The sequence below is a fragment of the Cryptomeria japonica genome, chromosome 8 (assembly GCF_030272615.1).
Source record: "Cryptomeria japonica chromosome 8, Sugi_1.0, whole genome shotgun sequence".
NCBI classification, from domain to species: Eukaryota; Viridiplantae; Streptophyta; class Pinopsida; order Cupressales; family Cupressaceae; genus Cryptomeria; species Cryptomeria japonica.
In genome coordinates, this window is record NC_081412.1 from 720640800 (window position 1) to 720666117 (window position 25318).

The 25318-nt window shown below is 33.8% G+C and overlaps 1 protein-coding gene across 1 annotated transcript; it reads right to left on the reverse strand.

The window, feature by feature from the left end:
• Positions 1-7682: 7682 nt before the first annotated feature.
• LOC131074218 (organelle RRM domain-containing protein 6, chloroplastic) lies at positions 7683-24916 on the reverse strand. Its single transcript, XM_058010784.1, has 4 exons — positions 24487-24916; positions 8589-8657; positions 8356-8462; positions 7683-8251 (listed from the first exon to the last, which is right to left on the reverse strand). The coding sequence occupies exons 1-4, from the start codon at positions 24650-24652 to the stop codon at positions 7982-7984; spliced, it is 612 nt and encodes a 203-aa protein (XP_057866767.1). The 5' UTR covers positions 24653-24916; the 3' UTR covers positions 7683-7981.
• Between the last annotated feature and the right edge of the window lie 402 nt (positions 24917-25318).

Here is a 25318-nt window from a genome sequence, read left to right on the forward strand (position 1 = left end):
TATCAATATACTGCATTTTTTCTTGTTGATCAAGTACTTCTTCTCTCAAAAAAGTGATATTTAATCAGAATATGCTTCATCATCGAGTGTATAACCAGGTTCTTTGAGATGTTGATAGGACCCCTATTCTCATAGAATATGGAGATAGGATGCTCATTCTCAACATTTAAATATTTTGAAATATGTTTCAACCATAGTAGCTATGTGCAAAAATTTGTTGTTGCAATATATTCCACCTTTGTTGTAGATAAAGAAATTGAAGTGTGTCTCTTTCTCAACCAAGATACTAGATTATAACCAGGGAATAATGCTCCTCCGGGTTTTTTTTCAAAAACAATGTGTACCCAATTTCCATCTACATGTGTTGTAAAGGTGAAATATTCTTGTTGGAAACCATAATCCAAAATCTGTAGCCTCCTTCACATATTTCAATATTCTTTTGACAACATTCACATGAGTTTCCTTTGGTTCCGCCTAAAACTTTGCCACCAAACCAACGACTTTCATAATATCGATCCTTGCAGTTGTTAGATATAACAAATTTCCAATCATATATCTATACATAGTCTAATTTGATATAGGAGATTCGGCATCTTTGCTCAATTTACAAGCAGTAACAATAGGATTACTTACTGGATTAAATTAATTCATCTTGAACTTCTTCATTATCTCTTTAACTTATCTAGTATGAGAAATAAAGATCCCCTTCGTTGACCGAGATATTTTCAAACCAATAAAGAAAGAGAACTCACCAAGCATTGGCATCTCAAATTATTTCTACATGTTTGAGGCAAAGTCTTTACACATTCCCTCACTATCTCTTCCAAAAATTATCTCATCCACATAGACAACAACTATTAAGAGCTTTTCTCCTTTTTTAATTTAGAGATTGTTGTTTGTGGAACATCGTTTAAATCCTTGTTGCTAAAGCTATTTGTCTAACCTTGAGTACCAAGCTCTTGGAGCTTGCTTTATTCCGCAAAGGACCTTCTTCAACCTACAAACATAATCTCCATTATTTGATAGAATAAACCCTTTAGGTTGTTCAATGTATACTTCTTTCAAAATTTCATTTAGAAAAGTCAATTTTACATTCGTCTGATAGACTTTAAAGTTTTTAAAATGAGCAAGGGCTAAAACCACTCTTATGGATTTCATAATGGTAACAAGAGAAAATGTTTCTTCAAAGTCAGCTCCTTCGACTTGAGCAAATCCTTTGCACATAATTATCCATTTGTTCCTTACAACATGCAAATACACATTCAAATTATTTTTGAAAGCCCATTTAGTGTTGATAATGTTCTTGTCCTTAGGTCTTGGGATAATGTTATGGACATTTAGAAGCAAAGTGTCCAATTTTTCTACAATTAAAGCATTTAAATGGTAAAGATATTTTTCAAATCCTTTCTTTAGCTTTATCATGAAAAGAGATTCTTCTCCATATGTTTTATTGTATGAACTTTTTCTCGTTTTACATACTTTTCTCTTTCCCTTTCTTGATGCTTTAAAGGTTGCCTCTCTTTTTGATGGCTTGTCTTCAATCCTCATTTCATAGGCATAAGGATCCCATGCAACTCGTCTTTTGTTAATGTGTCTAGAACTTTCATTTCTTCAATTGTTGAAACTTTGGAATCAAATCTTAAGGGTAAGTACCTTAGAACCTTTTGAAAAATGATAGCTTCATCAACTTCTTCACCAATTCCTCTGATTGTGTTCACGATTTCATCAACACAAAGCAAATGAGAAGCTATGTTTTCTTCTTCTTTCATCTTCAAGATTTGAAAATGGTTTTTATGTGTTTAAAGCTTCGCATTCTTCACTTTAGCATCTCCATAGATGTTTGTCAACTTATCCCATATCCTTAGCTGAATTTTAATGCACAACTTTCAAAAAATTGGATTTGAATAATCCACACAAAATTTCATGTTTGTCCTTTGCATTGTTCTCACTTTTCTTCTTCCTAAATTAATTCATTGGGGGAGTTGATGGGGGTGTGTAGACACTTACCACTAATTGCCAAACATCATATCCTAGGCATTCAAGTAGGTCTCCATCCTTATGCTCAAAAAAGCATAGTTTTTCCATCAAAAAATGGTGTCTTGTATGATGAGAAACCATGTCCTTCTTGCCTAAACATTAGTGCTCTTGTAGATCTACCTTCAAGCAGTTAGTCTATATTCGAAGGAATCCACTCTGAAACCAATCAAAGAGCACGCAAATATATTGAGAGTGGAGGTGAATCGGTATATCAGCAAAATTTTACTTTTCAAAACTTGATTAGATGCAATAGCAATACTTCAAAGCATGATCAACCACAAATGCAAAATCTAGCAAGTAGAAACAAAAAAAAACACACAATTTATGTGGAAACCCTAATGGGAGAAAACCACAGCAAAATATTGCTTTTGTATTGAAAACTTCTTACAAATCTTGCAAGCACCAACCCAAAGGAGACTTCAATCCCCTTTAGATGATTTTGTAGGCACCAACCCACTAGAGACACCAATCCCAACAACTGAGCACCAACTCGATAAGAAACACCAATCTCTTTAAAAATGAAGTACCAACCTCCAAAAGAATGAAATGATAAATGTTTGACCTTCTTCTCCAACCAAATCTAAAACCCTCACAGTTTTTCTCAAGAATGTTTGTTCATAAGTCTAGAAATATTCACCCTTAAGGTCTGCATAAAATGTACTCAAGTCTACAATAATTATCCCTCGAAGATCTACACTTAGGTATACAATAGTTTGCCCTTTAGGTCTACAAAAAAATGCTTTTGAAACTACTCATATTCTTCAATAATTTTTGCCCATGAGACCTAAAAAGATCTTCTCTTAGGTCTACAGTAATCTTCAATAATGACTACTCATATATGCTTCTCATATCTGTTGTAAAGTCTGCTTAAAAGCTACTTTGAATAGGAAGAATATTCAATGAATTTCTTGATACAAACGTCCTCAAATGACTCCTTACTTATATCCACCAATACATCTCTTCACTAAAAGATACATCTCCTCAAAATAGATCGGCCAATAGAAAAACAAAATTTATTTAATTCACATTTTTTATTTCACTCAAAAATTTGGCGCTCAAATCCACAAGGTCGGCCCAAAGAGTAGGAAATATATTCTATTTTAAACTTTAGTTGCCCAAGAAAGGACACCCAAACCTAGGGAGGGTCAACCAAGAGACATGATGTATAATTTTTGTTTTAATTTCTTTGCTCAAGGAGGTTGACCCTCTTAGGGACCTAAACAAGAAATTAATCACATTCCCTTACATCAAGTCAATTCTAAAAGTGCCTCAACCATGTTTGTTTTTGCATTTTATTTAATGTTATTGCTTATGTAATATTGGATGAATTTTATCTCTGCTCTTAATAACCATATTAATCGTTATTCTCTTACACAAATAACAATATGCCAACAAAAACAACCTAATTCTTGTAGCTTTGATATCAATATAATCTAGAAAGCTAAAGTTATAAATCATACTTGAATAAAAAATTCTTTATTTGTGGATTTTGTTTCTGACATATGAGAACCTAAAACAATTGTAATAAAAAATCACGACCCACTTATATATAATTAAAAAATTGTAAAAGTTAATTTCATATTAATAAGGGTGTTGATTTCTAGAGATTGATGCTTAGGAAATAATTAGCCAAATATTGATTTGGTTAGATTTTCAACAAATGATATGATGTGCTTACACAATACACATGTTATCCAATATATTCTTATAAAGCATATATTTACTAGGATGGACATTGTTGACTTGTTTGAAAGAAGATAGATGGTATTCTATAAAAAGCCAAATATACAATTGTTTTTAGACGTCAAAACAATGAAAATGAGTTCTAACCCAATTAATAAGCATGGATATTCATTCGGCTATAAAGAAAATCTATGCACAAGGTATATGAATTAATAATAAATTACAGGATAAGGAATTCAAAGGAATAATTGTTGAAAATAGAAAAAATAAATTATTATAAAGAAAATAGAAGGTCATTTTTCATAAGAAGAAGACCAAAACATTTGTTAACTATTTAAGTCAAAGAACACATTGTCAAAATTGAAGCCGGCAATTTCTACAAGTTATTAAGAAAAATATTTGAAAGAAATAAATCAAAGTCTTTTTGTGTGTTTGAAAGGAGAGAGCACAATAGTTCTAAGCTATACAAGATAAGTAAGTTGAAACAAAGGAAAAGGAAATGGTTGCTAAGGATTGTAGATTTTAAAGAGATTAAAGTTTGCAAGAAATCTAGCAATTTGGGAAGAAAATTTCATGTGTAAAAGATAAGTGGGGAGAGATTGTAGTTTTAGAAGAAAGCCTATCTGCAATAATTATTGGCACTGATCGAAGAAGAAAAGTGATTGTAATTTTTTCTTAAAATATTTGTTACATTTGATAAAGTCTTTGGTATTTGTTAAAGCCTAAGCCTAAAGAGATACAAAGTTAGTGGTAGATCATTTCAAAACGTGGAAGAGTGAAGGTATGCGAAGCCACTAAAATCAATCACCATTGAATATTATATAAGTGTATCTTTTGTAGTTTAAATTTCAATTGTATAAAGAAACTATTTGATTCAATGGAAAAGAGTGATAAAAGATCAAAGAAAGAAAATAAAAACTTAATGTGTAAGGAGAATATTTTTTAAGAAGACCTAATAAAATTAGAAAGAAAAATGAAGAATTAGAAGAAAATAGATCACAAAAGGAAGAAATGTCAAAATTGAGAGAAGAAAATAATTTGTTCAATCAATAACTTGAAGCATATGTAAAGGAAAATCAATGTCTAAAATCTAAGTCTACACTATGCAATTTCTCATGTGATACAAATGATGTGTTTTATTCAATTGATGAATCATGTGATATAGTTAAAGGTTCTTTTGATAAGAAGTGTACGGCTAGAGATAACAATAATATATTTAAATCATCAACTCTTGTTAATTTTGAGGATATGGACAAAGGATATTTTTCAACAAATATCTTTAAGATTATGGAAAGAATGGGATATGAAGGAAAAGGCTTAAGAAAATATGGAAAATGAATTGTAGAACCCATTGAACCAACAATGAGGCCAAAGAATAAAGATCTTGGATATTGTAGTGGCAAAAGAAATAAAATTGATGTTATGAGCATTACAAGTTCAAGCCAATCATCTCAAAGAAATGCATGCAATGTTGTCATTACCATAGGCAAGGACATAAAATAGAAACATGCTGGAATCTTCATCCTTGTAGTAGTCATGGATTGAAGAACCTTTTTGAGAAATTATGTTGGACTAGAAAGTGAAAGACGCAACCTTTAAAAGATTTATACAAATGGATAGTGGATGGATTAGCATATCTAATTGGCAAAAGGTCACAACCATGTTCAAAATATTGTACGAGCATAAATATTCGCATGTTGATCGAAATAGCAGTCATGCAAGGTTTGATATCATCCTAAAAACCATAGAATTTAATCTATAGACTTTTGACCACTATAAGAGCTACTTGTATTCTTTCCATATAGAAAAGTGAAATTTGTAGTTGGAACACTGATACATGTGGAATAAGTATCATCTATCGCAAAGATCATTACTAAACTTACAAAAGTTATAGTTTTCATCATAGAGACTATTGCTGAATAATTTTAACATTGATCGCAAAGATCATTGATAAATGGTTGTAACATTGATTGCAAAGATCATTATTGAACCTAATGAGTAGTTTTGATCGTAGAGATCATTGTTGAATGGTTGTAACATTAATCACAAAGATCAATGTTGAACCTAAGAAGTTGTATTGTTCATTGTAGAGATCATTAATAAATGGGAGTAACATTAATCACAAGATCATTGTTGAACCTAAAAATTTGTAGTGTTGATTGCAGAGATAATTGTTAAACCTAAGAAGTTGTACTACTGATCAAAAAATCATTCTTGAATGGTTGTGTTGTTGATTGCGAAGATCATTGTTGAACCAAAAAAGTTGTAGCATTAATTGCAAAGATCATTGAAGTTGTAATGTTGATCATAAAAATGGTTATTAAACATATGAAAGTTTTGATTGCAAAGATCGTTGTGAGTAATGAGTACATTGCACAAAAGCTCATTGATTAGACCTCCAACTAAATATGCAATTAACAAAATAAGTGATTGAATTTGAACTCAAAGCCCATAGTTTTTTATTAAAGCAAAAACAGGTTTTGAAGGGACCTGAAACCCTTTACAAAAGGAGATCAGTTTGGACTTAACAAGACATTAAGCCAAAACAGACCACAACAACAGAACGGCCCCATTGAAGACATTTTCAAACTTACAACGATGGGGCAAAGACAAAGCCAAACAAGGAATAAAACTCCCAAAAACAAAGACATGGGTTTTAACATAAGGCTCCCACAACCTGAAATAAAACCAGAATAAGGCCAGAAAAAATACAGCCAAGGCTCCCCCAAACTAAAACCGTCAAGATTTACACTTAGCACTACTCTTGTGGGATCGAAGAGTCATATCAAAAGAGGGTTTTGAAAGCTTAGCTTTCTTACCCTTAACAATAATCCAACCCTCCTCCACCTATGTTGCCTTGTTATGCCAAGCCAGCGAAGGTCCGCCGTCAATCTGAGAATGAGAACTAGCAGCAAGAGCGTTCACCATATCAAAGGAATCAACAACATTCCTCCCAACATCAATGTTCCCACCATTTATGGCCTCCGGTGGGGATGTCGCAACGCCCTGAGAATCCAACGCAACCACTTGAGAAAAACTCATAAGTTGCTCAGATTTTTTACTCAATCGTGTAGTGTTGTTCAGAAGCCCCATTCCACCATGAAACCAACATAGTCAATCCACATCGTACAGCCGTGTGACATTTTACCAAAGCCCATAGTTACCAAGTTACCTATTTCCCTTCTTTTCCTATCTTTCAAGCAAGGACAAAATGCTCTGTTTTGCTCTCCTCAAGCCCAAATATTTGAATGTTACAAGTGAGATTAAGTCTAATGATGACATTGAATCGTTAAAATATATTTAGGGGCTAATCAATCATTTGGGCTAACATGAATTGGGCATTTTAGGAGGGGAGAGGCAATGCATATCGCAAGAGATCCTCCACCCACTCATTATAATTTAGAGCTAATGAAATTTAACGGATTAGATGTTGCTCTTCACTTACCCACTACTGTGAATAGTACATTATATGTCACCTTAAAAGCTCGATAATTCCAAATGTAAACAAAAAAGGGATTGTTGTTGAAATTGATCATAGAGATCCTTGCTACGAATTTTATAGTAGAGATCATTGCTAATCTATGAAGGTTTAGATCGAAAAGATCATAGATAATGCTTCACTTCCTTTATTGATTTAACTATGAAAAACGTCTTATTATGTATAATGACAAAAGTAACCAAGGCTAATCAATACAATAATCAGTTTACTTTTAAAAAGGTATTGGTTTTACTTACTAAGTTTTCTTTTAAAAAGACATTGGTTTTACTTACTTTCAAGAAGACATTGGTTCTAAATATTAATTGTTTATACATGGGTAACTAATAAACCTATTTGTTATAGGTGGCCCCATCATCTAGTTAAGTTGTGTGATAAAATAATTTATAAGATGGTGTTAAAAATATATACTATATTTAAACATAATTGACATGTGCGGTCATTCTCATCCATACATGTTATCTATTTAATGATCATTGGATTTATGTATTTGAATATAGAAAATGGCAGTTTAATATAGACATTTCCAGCAACTCCGCACCAAGTGATACTTCCTACGTATACTTGGTAAACAATGTCCTAACACAACACAAAATTCTCACTCAATGGGAAAGCAAGGTTTAAATAATTTTAATACCACATTTTATGAGAGCATTCCAGTGCATATATCCGTTCAACAGTAGCTCATAAGGATTGCAGGACCTCTCTAAATCTCAATTACACTGCAAGAGTACTTCCTCCTTAAGTACCCTATACCAGTATAAGTTAATATTTTTGTGCTCCATCATAAGTAGATACTCTGTCGTAAGTAGAGTTGGAGTCTTGAAGGTTATCATAGTTGCTAGGCGCCCCACCAAAAGTAGAGTTTGTGCCATAATTACTAGGCACGCCACCAGAAGAAGAGTTTGATCCTTGAAAATTGTCATAGCTTCTAGGAGCTCCACCAAAAGATTGATTTGGACCTTGAGAATTGTCAAAAGTCCTTGGAGGTCTTGGTTTTGCATAGTCTGCAAATATTACCCAGCCATCTAGAAACTGCAAAAAAAAAAATCGTTGAGCTTTCCCAGATGCACAATTCGATTAACAGTTCCATAATGTTAAGGAACATTTAATATTTGACGTAACAAATGGCTAAATACCTTGCCATCCATACCCTCCTTGCCCTTGTCAGCTTCTTCCTGAGTGGCATATCTTACAAAGGCAAATCCTTTAGATACTCCAGACATTCTGTCAGTTACCACCCTAGCTGAAACAAATAAACAGAAGAGGTAAGACACACCTATCAAATTGAAATAAAGACTAAACTATCCGTACATTTACACTACAGAAGTGCATCACACAAGTTCATAACATTATTTTTAACCAAACATACCTTCTAGCAATCGACCAAACTTTTCGAAAGCTGCTCTCAAACCATCATCAGTAGTGCGCTTAGAGAGCCCTGCAATTTTGTGCATGTCAATGATTTACCATCACTATGAAAATTTTCAAATTTCGAAACCCCAGCCTTTATGCCCCATAATGATTACTCTGATATGCTGATCCCCCATTTACATTTAACTTACCAATGAGAAATTACTAAGATAGTTGACTGCATGAGTTTCTGGCCAAAAGTGCATTCAACTACTGCTAGCAGATTATTATCAAAGGCAATAGAAGACATATAGTGCAGCTTTATAAGCCTATGGCTGTGTACCAGCAAACATAAGGAATCCCGTCTGGAAGATGAAATTGTAATTTGAATAAAGTTTAAACCAAAATTTGATGTGATTATTCAGTCAAGACAATCACTCCTACACGCACATTATAATGAAGAGCTATATTGTTGCCATCTCTTGAAAGCTGCACTTTTAGATTGTGAATCTATTTACATGAGGGTGTATCATCCACTGTTATGAGTGGATCAGTTAGTCAATTTAAGGCACTTACAGATCATCATTATGACAAAAGAAAACTAATGATGATTCTGATGAGCAGATCCCTCATTTATATTTGTCTTCTCAATAAGAAATAACCAATATTACACGGGAACAATAAGAATCCACTATCCAGTAAATCAGCATACTTTAGGAGTCCACCGTCCAGAAGATGATATTGTTGTTTGACTACACTAAGACTTGATATGATTAGCCTGTTAAACAACTATAACCATAAGTTATAATTCCGGGCAGACATTATAACCAAAAGCTATAATTTTGCTATCTTGGAAGCTGCACTTTCAGTTTGTGAATTCATTTAACACATAAATCCACTATTATGAGAGGATCAATCATCAAATGATCAGTTTAAGGCACATCATTTATTAAAAAATAGTGCTCTATAATAGAATGACTGATTGCACATATATTCATCATTGGTAATGATTCAAAACTGTGTATATGTGTTAATACACATATCTTGAAAATTGCCGTGGTCTTAGTTACTTGTCATCAGACAAGGAAGTTGGTGTATTAGTTGATTTGTTGGAATTACCATATCTTCAAAGAAATCTGAAGACCTGCGAATGCAGATACCCAAAATGGGAAAGGCTTACGCCCAGCTTTCTCTTGATTTGAGAAAGCATATACTCAACTACTGACTGTTACAAACTTTCAAGCCCATTACATGTAGATGGTCTTCCCTAGACATTGAATCAGAGAGATTTAAGAACCTTTCGCTACATATGGATCCATAACATGATAATTTTGAATTTCCAAAATAATGAATCCATACTAATTGCTTCGGTTATAAACTCAATTGGGATACTACATGATAATTTTGAATTTCCAACATATCACATCAATATATTTCAAGAATGAATCCATATTAATAGCTTGGGTTATAAATTCAATTGAGATACTATGCTCTATTCTTGGTCGATAATGAATTGTGTGTGAAAAAGCATTGTTGTAATTTATATCTTGTGTTTGTTTTTTTCTCAAATTTCATATTTTGCAGTCTGGGCCATAACGGATGGCTAGCCGTCCCCAGGACATTGAAGGCTGACCATACCCAGCCATTTCTGTAGCATACCTGGGAGGTTTCCAAAAACATTTAAAAGGTATGACACTGGGGACATATCCCCAATACAGGGATAGGTAGAATTCCTCAGGGGCACATCCCCATTGAAAACACAAAAACATATTAGGTCATCCCCTGAAAGCTCACATGGAAAGTATAATTGTAGGATCTCTGAGTCCATGCCCAGAAGATGCCTCAAGACATATCTAAGCCAAAATGGGGGTTTGGCCCACTCCTGCATTATCAGAATACTATCGAAACAATGGTTTACAGAAGCAGCAACTAAAAGTAATCTTTCCAGAACTTGCCAAAAGCTCAAAAGCTTCCATTAGGGTGCAACCAAGTCGTCACCAATCTGATGTTTGTCTTTGCTTGTGCCATTTAGTGACCCTAAGAATCACCTTCAAATCCTTTGCCAACTTAAGACCCTCAACTAATACCAAAAATTCTATTATGTCATTGGAAGATGGTAGGACAAAAAAGGAGCCACTCTTAAGATGGACTCCTTCTCATAAGTCACATCTGATCAAGCAGCCAGTCCCCACCAGGCCGGGGTTTTCCATAGCCCCACAATCAAAATTGAAATTTAGTGAGCTAAATTTAGTGAGCTCTTGGCTCAGCAGGACCATCTTCCCCGTTTTCAATCATGTTTCATCCTATCTCTTAGCCCTCTAACAGGGGTCTGACTATTTTATTATTAATAGTATTTTCAAATTTTAATTCTAACATGTTCTAATCTTTAATTTTTACTTTTAACTGATTTAATTTTAATATTTCCTTAGCATAATACAAACTTTTTGGCTTTTGTGTCTTCCTTCACATCTCATGCACTTCTTATTGAGCTACTCCTTCAATCCCACCATAATTTGCTCTCACGGGATGTGATCCGATTGATGATAACAAAATACACAACAAGTCCAGAAGCCCTTCATTTTAATTAGGTCTTTTAAGGTTTCAAATTTTAGGGTATTTGCAGTCTTTTTTATCCTTTTTTATTTTGATAGGATACAACATGAAGTGCATAAATGTTGTATCTGAACGAATCGACAGTCATTTTTTGGTGTGGATAAGTATAGGACCCATGTTGTATCTGTGTCAAGTCCTGTAACTCTAAATGAAATATACCCCAAAAACAAATATCTACTTAGTAAATTTAAATAGTGATTTAAGACTTAATTAAGTATAGTAGGTAAAATGTATTCTAGAAGACACCTCTGGTTCTAAATAATAATGTAGAATGGAAGTTCCAAATTACAATATGCATATGTGCAAACATATAAAGAAAGAAAATTAGATGTCCCTTAAACATATAGAAATTGAAATTGATTAAAAAAAGGGGTGCATATAGAAAATAGAAACATCCATAACAAAATTGAAGGGCTAGAAGGGATGCAAAAGATTGGAAAAAAAAAAAAAAAAAGCTCCGCATGCTTCCCATAACTCAAAGAGCTGCACAAGATTCAAAGGTTATTTGAGGCCTATAAGAATCTTTTAAGTGTGCCTCACACAATGAATCCTAGATTCCCAAGGGAACTAAGGATGGCAAAATGAAATTTTCTACACATTTAACATTTACGAAAGCCAAATTTGATAATCAAGAATGTAATAGCTTGTTAGCAACATGTAAAATTGCTTTTTTATAGCAATTTTTTTGTAGATAATATTGGACGGGCTTCTATAGGGGGCCCATATCAAAGCAAATGATTAAACCATACAAATATTAACTAAAACAAAATCAGAAGAGCCAAAGGTAGAAAGCTTCAAAACAATAAAAATTATAAAAACAAAAAAAAACAAGAGAGGACAAACCAAACCCATGCAAGTGTGATAGCACCACCACAAAGAGACAAAAATAAATGCAGAAACAGGTCAATAAACCAGCAACATTCTCAAGAATCCAAGATAGACATAAAACACCCCATCCACAAATGCCAACAAAATTACCAACACCCACGGTTCTGTATTTCAACCTCCCACACCCACTACCACCACTTGCTTAGGCACCATTTCACTACCACCCACCCAGGGAGCCCAACACTTTGAACTTGACACAATGGATAATCTCAAAGCTTTTTCTGCCCTATTCAACTTACCACCAACCAAGGATTCAAAGGTGTCTTAGTGTTGAGAGTCTAACAAATATTTAAGCACCAAAGGAAGGTCCTACCAAAAGGAAGTAAGCTCTTCAATATTCCCATTAAACAACCCAAAGCTCATCTTTCAAAGCAGAAATCTCAAACTCAAAGTCTACAAAGAAACAATGTACAAAACCACCTACACAACACCCATCCTCTTTGGCACTAAAATCCTCATCTTCTTTATTAGCACTCATTGAGAGGAGCAAAAGGAGCTTGACCTATTTCCAAAACTCCTAAAAATAAATACTCCTTTCCAACTTAGCAAAAAATCCTCCACAATAGACACCCACGATCTCACATTCTCATATCTTCGATACCCCCATCCCCAAAGACAGTTTTAACCAAATCTAACAAAATAAAACCCTAGCACCTGAAGACCTTGAAGAGTTGATGATCAAAAAGCCTTCCCCGACATAAAGGATATCAAGCCATAACCCAAAAGAAAAATCCAAAGAAAATTGAAACAATCACCACTGGGCACTACACCATACTACCACTATAAGAAACCTCCTCGAGTCAACTCTCCAAAGGTTGTAAAGGAAACAAGCAAAAACCAACTGTCACGTGACACCTACCTTATTAACAAAACTAATAACAATGATACGAATGCCACTAACAAACCAACTAAGGATTGTCATGTCACATCTAGCAGCCACATTAAACTCCAAAAAGCTAGCAACAAATTCACCAAGAATACCACATCACGATGACTTTTCCTTCCAAGTAATGAACTCCAAACCAATCCAATCAACCGTTTGGGAACTAATCATTTGTCGAAAAAGGGATTTGGGAACTACAAACTTCAAAGCAATCAAAAAAAAACCACATCCTTGAAGTCCTTGCACAAAGCCCCCTTCTTGCCACAAACCCAAGAGCTTCCAATTCAAGCAAAACGATTTTCTCAAGCCATGGATAACATTGCCAAGTCCCCTTCTACAATAGAATTCCTACAACCCACCAATTCGACCAACAAGAACCTAAAAGTCACAACTTCCAATACAACTTCATTATTAGTCTTATAAGCTAGGATGAAGGAACAGCCCTTCACAAAATTCCGAGAATCATCATGCAACATTACACCAGCCCCAACCAACCCCAAATTGCTCAAGAGGCTAATTGAAATTGAGCTTGCAAAACCCTTTAGGGTGTTTCCATCCCACTTTAACTCTATTAACTTTGAACCTATTATCCCATAAACGAGTATTTTTATATCAAATTTTAACATGCAAGTCCTCTAAGTATTGGTAATCGATTAGCTATGAATATAGTGCCTCAAATGCTAATGTAAATATCACACTTAAAATTAATTGGAGGAAACAACAAATGTTTGCCAAACGCTATGATTTCTCAAGAATCCAACTCAATTCTTCATCAAATACATGGAAGACAAAATCCAATTAGGTATGACATCCAAGTACAAATATTACCCCGCATTCATGAAGGAATATAAGATGAGACAATGAGAGGACAAGGCCATTCTCAAACAAAAAGACTAGTTCATGCATAGTACTCTTCATCATTAGGTACAATCAATGAAGAGCTTGCCATTCAATAATATGTTACTATGCCGAAATGCAACTAACAACAGCGCTCTACCAATAATCAAATAGTAGTTCAAATACTTTCCACTTGTCATTGCTCTTCAAATCATTGCATTTTTTGAGTCTTTAGGTATCAAAATAATCAAAAATGGAAAATACATTAATATTGATAAATGCATTATAATAACACTTGCCTATTAATTTATGTTTAACTTTAAATAATTTTTAATCAATTTTTTTTTGCCTAAAATGTTGCATAGTTTACAATATATAAACTTCTCCATTTTTTTAAAGGTTTTTTAGGAGTTGTACAAATATTTGGCTTTGCTGAGTCAAATTATGCAGACCTAGAATTATCTATCAAAAGAAGACAATGTGTCAAATAAAAATAGTATAAGTTTCTCCACCATATACTCTACCATGCATCAAAAAATGCACTAGTTACTACCTCCTTAGTTAAATGCTACCAAAAAAAAGGGGATCAAAAGGATCATTCTTACAAATTGTAAAACATCATGTTGCTCCTTAGAGGAATTAGAATACACATCTCTAGAAAAATCTAGATATAATTTGCTCAACTATTTCAGCTATTAGCCATGGAACAATCAAGTGTCATTAAGACTTTAAAAAATACAAGTTATCTAACATATCCTTGAAGTTAGGGAAAGAACACTTGATTTCAAAAAAACACTTCTGAATCCCAACTGTAGCTAATTAAATCCACAATAATTTCACCATACATATTGTACACAATTACCATCTCTTATGAACCGATGTTGTGAGATCATTCAAAAAGCATTTTAGTTGTCATGACAAATCCCTAAAATCTAAAGCTATCCAATCACTAAAAACCAAGGAATATTTGATCCTCCTCATGGACCTCAACCAACCACAAAAGAGGGGTCAACAGCACTTAAAAGAAGCACTCAACTGACTTCAACCTAAACAAAAAATATCTTTAGGTAGAGAACTCTATTTATTTTAGAAAAAAAGTTTGATTGATCCAAAAGATTTGAATCAAATTCCCTTTACAAAATGTCCCCTTACAAAATGTCCCCTTTGTTCCACATTCTCAACATGAATCTTGTCAAATATTCACTTCCCATGATGATTCCCCTTTGAGGTATTTCAAGACTTTTCCCATTATTCATGTCTTGAGCATGACCATTCATGTAAGAGAAATGGTTGATACTATAGAAGCAGATTGCAAGAAAATCTACCTCACCCTCCTACCCAGTTTTCTGTCAAATTTAGCAAGACACGTACTACCCATTTCTAGGTGTGAGGCTTGGGATATTACATTTGGTGTCAGAACCCATATTGCAACACTAGGAACCTTGGTTTGTGCGCTTGAACTTATGGTTGATGTGTGCTTAATGTATGGTTTCTCAAGTGCTTGTTATTGTGAGATAGTTTCATCACTTCATTTCTTGTATGCCTTAGTGTGGCTTTGCAAAGAGTTAGGTGTGTGCTAACCCATGCAATTCATTGCAAGGATGCCTCTCCAGCCTAAGCATACTTAGTAGAGGAGAAATGATAACGTCAATTGGGAGTCTCCTATATTAGAGAGTGACCGCTCTCCGATGTTCTTGTCATGTACAAACATGTGTAAGGCCTGTTGATACTTAATAGCTTCGTTAAGATAAATGATTGAATGGGAGATAATTGAAGTCTCCCATTCAATCATCTATCTCATCGATAGATAAATTCAGATCTCAAATGATTATTCCTTTATCTATAATTGATCTCCTTATTCTGTTACAGTTAATTACGTTACTCATGCAAACTGGTTGAGTGCAAACTATTAGACTGATAAACCAATAATGATCGGGTCTTATTCTAACCCTCCCGATTCATTATCGGGTTATCACTTTAATAGCCACCAAATTTATAGCCATCGGGCTTAATGCATTTCACCGACTAACTAATGTTATCGGGGTAAATTGATAAACTTATGTTATCAGATTTAATCCAATTAATAGTGCCACCAATTAATATTGTCAACGATTAATATTGCCACCAATTATCATCGGATTAGTTATATTAATAATCGAAATGACTTCGGTTTTTTTGTATATGTGATGACACCGATTAAGCAATCGGTTATGGGGGGCCACGACCAAGGGGTATCTTGGTCGGTCATGTCCAAGGGACATGATCGATCAAGGTACCACTTGATCGGTCCCCTCCATGATATACATACACCAATAATATGTCGTGGAGAGAACATAGAAAATATAAATGCTCTCTCTCCACCTGCAGCAAAGAAAAGAAATCAGATTTATTATATTGAGAAATAACATAAACTTGAAAGGAAAAATAACCTTGAATATAACTTGCACCTTGAATTGAAAATTGAAATACATTTACAAGGCCTTAGTGTGTTTTTGTTTGCTACAGGCAGTGTGTGTCTTGATATTAGAGCAAACAAATTGGCACGCAAGATTTTCCCTTTTTTACCATCATTTTCATTAAGTTTCAATTGGTAGCTTTCTAGTTTTTAGCAACATTCCATTTTTTGTTAAATAAAATGATAAATATGTTCTATTTTCTTCATATTTTCATTTGCAAACTATATAGTTTCTAAATATTTTGTTCATGATTTCCTCATTCCTCTATGGCTATTTACAACTTCCCATGTTTACAAATTTTCAATGTCTATACAAAGTATAATCAATGCTAGATATCAAAAATCATTAAAATGAAAAAAATTACAATCATTTTGTTAAACTTGGGTCAAGCTAAATAAAATTTTCTTATTCCACTGAAAGACTAGATAAATTTTGTTGGTTATTTGTTTTTGTTTTTTAACTTTTTATCCTATAATTTAAACAATTTTTTTTTTTAATTTTTTTGCTTCAGTTTTTAATATTTTTTAGAATTATAATTTTCTATTTTATTTTTTTAATTTTACTTTTGGTTTTTGTGTACAAGTTTAAACTTTAAAAACTAAATTTAAAATTTACTGAATAAAGTATTCATTTAAAATTTTAAATTATAAAACTTAAAATGCTATTTTATAAATTATAATAAACATTTTATGATAAAACATTTGAATTTTTATTAAGATATTCGAAAGACTAAATGTAAGCTTTTAATAAGTTTGGCCACAATGCCACATGGAAAAAACTTTGCATGGGCATGCACATCAAGTAAGGGTACGGAAAAAGTGAAAGTGTAATTTGTATTTCATAGTCTGCTATAGATTTTGAGGGTTTTAACTTTTGAAGTGGAAAAACGTAATGAGTAATACACACTATGTAGTGTTAGTATAGACAACAATTTCAAAATTAATGAGAAAAAATCATACTTCAAAGTTAATGAGAAAAATCCACATTTCAAAAAAATGGTATACCTCCCCTTTACATTTTCTCTAAATCTATGCCATTAAGATGACTTTAGATATAAAAAAACATCAGGTATTTATCCTTTTTTTTGCATTTTTTGAAACCCATTATTTTCAGAATATTTGTAAACACCTAAAACCACCCACGACCTAACCACACCCGATTTCATCCCCTTTTGAATTTAATTAAATAACATTAATTATTTAGTTAACCTTCCCAATAACCCTCCTAGCATTAGTTAAATAAATTCGAGTCATTTATTTAATTAACACCTGTTCAAGAAACCACTACCATCACAATTAAGGATCTCCTAGGAGGCTGTTAAACCATGTCATGAATCCCGAGGGGATATGCTAGACATGTTCCAACAATCTCCCCCTCAATGTTACCCAAGGGGATTCAAACCTACGACCCCACTCTAATACCACTTTAAGGGAGTTGAGTTGGCCATTTTTTTCGAAAGGAGCACTTGTTTAGGAAACCGCTACCATCGCAATTAAGGATCTCACAAGAGACTGTTAAACCATGTCACAAATCAAAGGGAATATGTTGGACACGTTCCAATATTCTCTCTATAGTCTACCCTTAATTAAATAAATAAGTTCACCATTCACATGCTTATCTGCCAAAAATTAAATAAATACAAATATTCATTTAATTCTTCCATAAATCCCCTCAATTAGTTGATTAAGACTAATTAGTTTATTAATTAATCCACTTGCACATTCCACAACATTCTTAAGCCATGATCAAACTTGGCATACACCAATGAGGAAATAAAAAAATCCAACAAAAAATTAACGCTACCATGTGGACAAAGCAAATTGGTCAAAATAAACCGTACTATGTCAAAAAGTTTAACCCCACTTGAAATCATGACAAAAAAAAAAAAAAATTGGGAGTTTCAATTTGTTGATTTTAATACTTTCAGATTAGTATAAACTCAGAAATCAGAATTTAGTTTCTAACTAGGTTGATTAGTTGAAAGATTTAGAGATTTCTAGATTTAGGCATAACATAGAAATGAACAACAAAAATAAGAACAAGACACGGTTACCCTGGGAAAACCTCCTAGGAGGAAAAACCCAACCAGAAAAGATCCTCAGATCTGATTATGGATTATAGTCATATAATGATTACAACACTTATCTCAAGTACTTGAAGATGTTTGCACTTAGGGCTGATAAGGCCTTTAACAAGTCTGCACTTTCATAAGCATCAAGTCTTCAAGTCTGCCCCCTTTAACACATCAAACAGCAATCAGGTCCAACCCTAGATCTGCATTTTATTGCATCTTAAGTCTACACCTTTCCTTGAGACTAGACTGCAACCTTAGCACCTTGGACCTAGATCAGTTCGCCCTCCTTATGATGGTATTTGCACTTGAAATTCGCACCTTTAATGACAGATATAATTTGCTAATATTGCTCCTTCAAAGTTCGCAATTAGGCAGATGTATGTTTCACATAGAAGGATCTGTGTATATAATAATGTGAAGTTGTCATTTGTTTATATGTGGAGCAAAGTCTTAGTTATGTCGGCTTACTTTATAATTAACTTTTATTTATTATTTTCCCTTTTAGCAAATTGCCTTGATGGAATAGGGTCGGCCCTATTAGGAACACGTTGAGTGTGGCGTGAGGTTTAAGGAGTGTCGTGAGGTATAGGGTCCAGCCCTACACATTAAAGAAGGGGACAGCCCTTTGGGCGGATTCCAATGTTGCCTAAGGCAATTGGAATCTGCCTATTCCTTCCTAATTACAATCAAATCAATTAAGGGGAAAGTGAAGATGCTAATTGCACTAAAAAGGACCTAATCAAATCATCTTTAGATGTGAGACCAATAGATGGACCATACCTAACGAAGATTGGGAAACAAGAACATGCCTACTTCGTAGCAAAAGGGTAGTAAAGTCCAACAACACTTCATCATGCAGTGCATAGCCTACAATGGTGTTTGTATCTAGTATGAAAACACCCTGATAGTAGACAATCTAACCACCTTTTCTAATTTCTAAGGAAGCAAGGGTTAGCAACATTGGAGTTTTCTAATCAAGATGCATAGTAGACGATCCAACATCCAAAAGAATTTGAAAATGCCTTAGGGTTGTAGCTCTGTTGGAAATTTGTCATTGATGTCAAATAGATTCATTGAGTCTCATCTTCCTACTATTTCTGATTGTGATAATAACAATGACAATGTCTTGTGAAGTTCTCTTTTACAACTATATTCAAATAAGATAGTTGTTTGTATCTACACTTTCAGGTTTCAGTCAGCTTTATACGTTCAGATTGTATTATTAGTCAAAGTGAAATGCACTATATTATTCGCTGCCAAAGTATTGTATTGCAGAGATAAATACAGAGATGTATCAACTCATAAAATCTGTACTTGGTAAATGCATTGGAGTCTGTACAGATACTTCAGATTGGAGTTTTGATGTATTTGTTCTCTGTGTTGGCTTCTAACGCTTCTACTCACAAGCAAATCTGGAATAATAGAACAACTTCAGTCTGATATCTGCATCACATTAAAATATGAATCACATTGATGATAGATACATTTATGATGTGCTCAGCAAGAACAAACATGTTAATTCACAGTAATACCTGATCGAATTTTTTTGTCGATTTGTATGGTTTGCATATGACTTAAGGTATGTGTGTAAGGTTTTTGGGAGAACAGATTCGACTTAAAATAAGTCTCAAAGTGTTATGGTTGGGTATAACTGAAGCAGTTATAACTTCTTGTCAATGAGATTAAATGATTTGTTTTAGACATTTGTTAATGGGAGAGTTATAGCTGGCTCTCAATTTGTGAAGGTTATGATTAGTTGGAGGCAGTTTTGATTGTTATGATTGGTTCTAACTTCAAACTACATTCACTCTCTATATATATGATTTGGAGTTCGATTGTTGGTAATGCTTTGGTGTAATACTGGTAAAAGTAAAGGATGGTGAAGTGTTTTGTGTTCAGACCCGAGAGATGTGAAGAACGTCTATAATCTGAAGAGAGTCTCTTGTTGTTTAATGTTTATAAAGCAGTGGTATTGAAGAATGTCCTGAGTCAGCAGTTGTAATGTCCCCATCCTAGTCAGGGACAGTGGTTTGAGGAGTTAGCCTATTTTTGGACCCTCGTATGCTAACAGGGTATGGATAAGGGGGTCAATGATGCAGTATCTTGAGAGGTAGTCAGTCTATTTGTTCTAATTCAATGTTGAGTTCAGTTCTGGTCTTCGTTTCATCAGTTTCTAACATCTTACGAGGATTACCTATTTTTAGGGAAAAATGCTAAAAATAGACATGGTCCTATTTTCACTGCCATGACGAACTGTGGCCCCGGCTTTTGACAGATTCATTTTCTGAGCAATAATAAGGGAGATATTAATTTTTAAGTGGTTCTCGCAAGCAATTAATGTTTTAATGAAATATTAAAATAAAATCATAAAGTGCAACACTTAAATTTATTTAAGTGAAAATTTAATATCTCCTAAGTTTGGCATCCCTTTTAGGGTTAAGTTGGGAACCCTAAAAGTAAGTTATGATTTTTAAAAACCTAATTGCCAAAAATTGTACCTTTTGGGTATTTAGGCAGCCAAGATGAACTTAGACCTCATTCATTGACATTGAGCATTGACATTTCTTTTGAGCACTTGGCTATAGAGGCTAGGGTTTGGACCTGTTTTGGAGAGTGTACATTCTTCAGAATTCACTAGCTTTGAGATTGTGAGAGATCAATCAAATTGTTGCAGCTTGGTTGGCTTCATTCAGAAGTCAAATTGAATCAAATTGGGGCAGATTTGGCTTCTTACAAGGCAGATTTGTTGTAGGTTTTCTATTTGCTGTTATTGCTAATATTTTTGTGGTTTGGAAGTCTCATTCCCAAACACGCAGCTTGCTAATTTATTGGCACCATCTTCTTACTGTTTGGGCATCTTATTATTAAATAAGAGCAGATCTGATATGTTTTCAGAATAAAAATCAGAACTTTGTAAGTTGCTGGTTTGAATCTTTTAATTTCAATAAATTGGCTAAGGACCTACGGGTATGCTTCTAAATTCTCCAATTCGTTGTTTCAGCTGATTAATTTCATTTATTCTTTCAATATGTATTGAAAATTAAAGAAACCCCTTCTGCAACTTCTGTCTATTTCTGAAAAAACATCTCTAATAATCAAAAACACAGAAAAAACATTAAATTACAGCAGTTTGAAGAATTGAACCAGAAAGGGTTCATCACAGCAGTAAGGACAGTTCTGCGTATGCTTCATTAGTAAAGGATATAGAAGTCTGATTCAGTATGAATACAGAAAGTGCAGAGGCTTGAGTCGGGTATAATATAATTTTTGTTGTTTTCATTGATTCGTTGAAGAACCTGATGATTTTGTGATTCAGACTGTGTGGCAAATTATATGGATATTGAAACTGTTAATTCAGTTTGATTGATGATGATACTCAGATCAGAGAAAGATTTCAGATTCAAGAATGATTTCATATATTATCATTTTGACAGTGTATAATTCTAAAGTGTTTATATAATATGTCTGCAAACAATTTCAGATTTGTTCGAATGTTTGTATATTGATGATGGTAATATTCAGAGAAAGCATTGCAGGTTGTCAGTATAAAGAAGTGGATCTTCAAACAGTATGTGCAAAAGGTCAAACAATCAGTTTATAACAATCTGATATTGTGCTTTGTCTTTTGTTAAGAATTTGGTGAGTTTATAGTTGCTCAGCAAACAATAGTGACACACTGTAGACTTTGTGCATCTTCAAAATTGTAATATCTTGGCTTGCAATTCAAAATCACTATCAGAGATAATAAGTTTTCTTTGTAATATCCTTTTGGTTGGTGCCATAAGGCTTCTCTGTTGGTGCACAGATTGTGAAGTTGGTGAAAGAGTTGGTGCTCTTAAGATAGGGGTTTGGTGGTTTGGTGACTCCTTAGGGTTAGTGCCCTTAAAGATTGTAATTGATTTTAACTGTGAGGCTGGATTAAGACAGTAGATCATAGCAGCGTTTCTCACTGTGGTTTTTCCCATCTTGGGTTTCCATGTCAAATCTTGTGCAGTTGTTTCATGTGTGACTGCTTTGCATTGTTATTCAGTTTCAGTTTAAAAGCAATTTTATGAAAGGATTCAATTGATTAAAAAGTTTTAAGATTCATTTACTACCGATTCACCTCCTCCCCCCCCCAGTAGTAAACCGGTGTTCTACAAGCTCTTGGTCCCCTTAGACTACTTGGCCCTGTGGACAACATTTAAAATTTCATTTATTCTTCTTTAAAAAAATTGGATCAAAAAAACTAGTCAATGCACCTTTAACTAGAATTGCTTGAGGATAACAAAAGCTCTTACAAGCATCTATAATTTATATCTTCGGCCTTAACCCAATATTGAAAATGAAAAATCAAACTAGAATTAAAGTTTAGTTTATACTTGCGCCAAAATGCACACTCCTTACAACCATCCAAGGGTATGGTGGAGGATACCTCCATTATGGATTCAAATTAAACTAAATTTAAATAATACATAAGTCAAAGAATCCTGATTACTCGCTTTTTAATCACATTCAAGTTATTTCAAAAATAAAAATGACTTCATGCAAATCAAATCTTCAACCACTAGGTCTTATTCTACAGAAAAAATACCTGATAAATGAAAACAATGAAAAAAACAAATAAAGGGATTATGCTAATATCCATTTGTGATCAAAGTAGGTCAATACAAATCATAGAAGTAATAGTTACAGCCCGACAATATTAAATGTTAAAAAAATCATAGATGTGGATTTGGATGACCTTGAGTAGTAAAAGTGAATGGGCTTTCAGTGTGGATCTCATTTTGTATAAATTAGATCTATACAACTCACAAAAGTATCAATTATAACCAATATTTTGAAGGAAAAGAAATGTAAGTAGTAGAGCTCAAGTTTTAAAAGCAAATAGTATTTCAAAATGGGCAATGGCTATACAGCACTTAGGATGCACCAAACATCTATTACAATGTATTGATAATATATGAAAGGTATTAATATCTTGGTGCATCCTAAGGGCTGGATAGCTGTTTCCTTCAAAGTGGAGCCAATGTTTCAAAATATTTTACATAAAAATTAAAACAAATCTCCAAGTAAAATGGTATAAGCTCAAGTGGTAAAAGCAAATGATTTTAAGATGAAGCCCCAGGATCAAACCTCAAAGGACATTATAAACTATCTACACCGAGCACCATCCAACATGACAAGTGTGTCATACCATTAGCGAAGCTTGGGTCATGTCCCGGATGACTGACAAAAGAGAACAATCAATCCAAGCATCTAAGCCTCAGATGCTCACAAAATGACTATAAGTTAATAAAATTGATCCAGTGACCCTGACAGAGGTTGAAAACTGGTGTAATGCCAGATAAATTTGATGTTGTAGACAGCAGAGTTTGTTCTGTGTCCATGAACGTGATGGAATTAAAGCTGTAGTTTACCATCCATGTATGAATTGGATGACCTTAATCCTTCACCCATGAGTTTGACAGTCTTAACAAGCTAGCTCCCCAGTAATTAAGAAGTTATTAATTAGGGTCCAAAAAGGTTAGAACCAGGTGCAAGCCTGGATGAATTGAAGTGGTTTTGATGGCATAGTTTTCCCTGCGTCCATGTATGTTATAGCATTAATGGTGTAACTTACCCTCCATTCATGAATTGGACGACCTTAATTCTTCGTCCATGAATTTGGCAGTCTTAACAAGTGATCTCCCCGGTAATTAAGCATCTGTCAATTAGGTTTCAAAAACGTTAGAACCGTGTGCAAGCCTGGGTGAATTAAATAGTCTTGATGGCATAATTCTCTCTATGTCCGTGAATGTTACGGCATTAATGGTTTAGTTTACCATCCACCGTGAATTTAAAGGCCTTAATACTCCGTCCATGAATTTGAACATCCATGAGACAAACAGAATGGCGTAGTTAGGCCTCCATCCATTGCATGGCACGATATTTGAAGTTCCAAGCTCAATGACGCTCTAATTGGTTCTAACGCATTAAAGATGCGGTAACAGAACTTCTAAATCGAATTTATTTTCATCCCAATTAAACAAACTGCAATGCCTTAATTTTAAAACTCTGGCATTGAAGCGTAAACCTAGAAGCTGAAAAAGTGACAACAAATCACTAAAACAATAAAAGCATAACCTTAGAAGCTAATAATATAACTAAGTACTGAAGCACTAACATTGAAAGCATAGTAACTCACCACTTACGAAGAGCTTAGGCGATGGCTCCGGCACCTCTGCAGTCGATTCAAGCCTAACCCCAAGGGCGCTATTGTTTATGGGCATAAATTTTGAGGTTACGCAAACATCTCTTCCCATAATAAGCCTGCCAAATGTAGTGCTACTTAACAGACGTCGTAGAGCCATATTTAGCAGGCGTGGGACGATTTTACGAGAGGTTTTGTGCTGTATTGGGAGGCAAAATATGTTATGTTGGCAATGAATGGCTAACTAAGAGACATGGAATCTATTTAGTTGCAGAAGAAAAAGAAGCTTCTGCTAAAAAAGATTTCAGTGTTTCGTAATATTTAGGGTTTTCAGGACGCTAAAAAACCCTACAACTAAGGGTTTTTGGTTTACTTTATACGACTCTAGGATGCATTCCCGGCCGCTGGAGCTTCAATTCATCAATTTCTAAGTGGGGATTGATCCATTTTAATAATTTATTTTTCTTTCTTTTATTTTTTTATTATAAAATTATGAATTATATAGATCTATTTAAAAAAAGTTATTTTATTTTATTTTATATACATTTTATTTATTATATGTCTGAATATATAAAATTTATGTGTTGTCTTTTTTATTACAGTGGCATCAAAAACTTGTGTCAATTTATAGCTTGCAACTTTAAATTGATGTTTTCACACTTGTCACAGTTACAAGTGAGTAGCACTTTATGTTACAAATAAACAAGCACAAGTGAAATGACTTCATGTATTCAAATAAATTTTTGGTTTATTTTATATGAACCGCTTCTTTGATGGAACGTTTCTCTAGAAAGTTTTGAACTTTTCAATAGTGTATTATAAATTA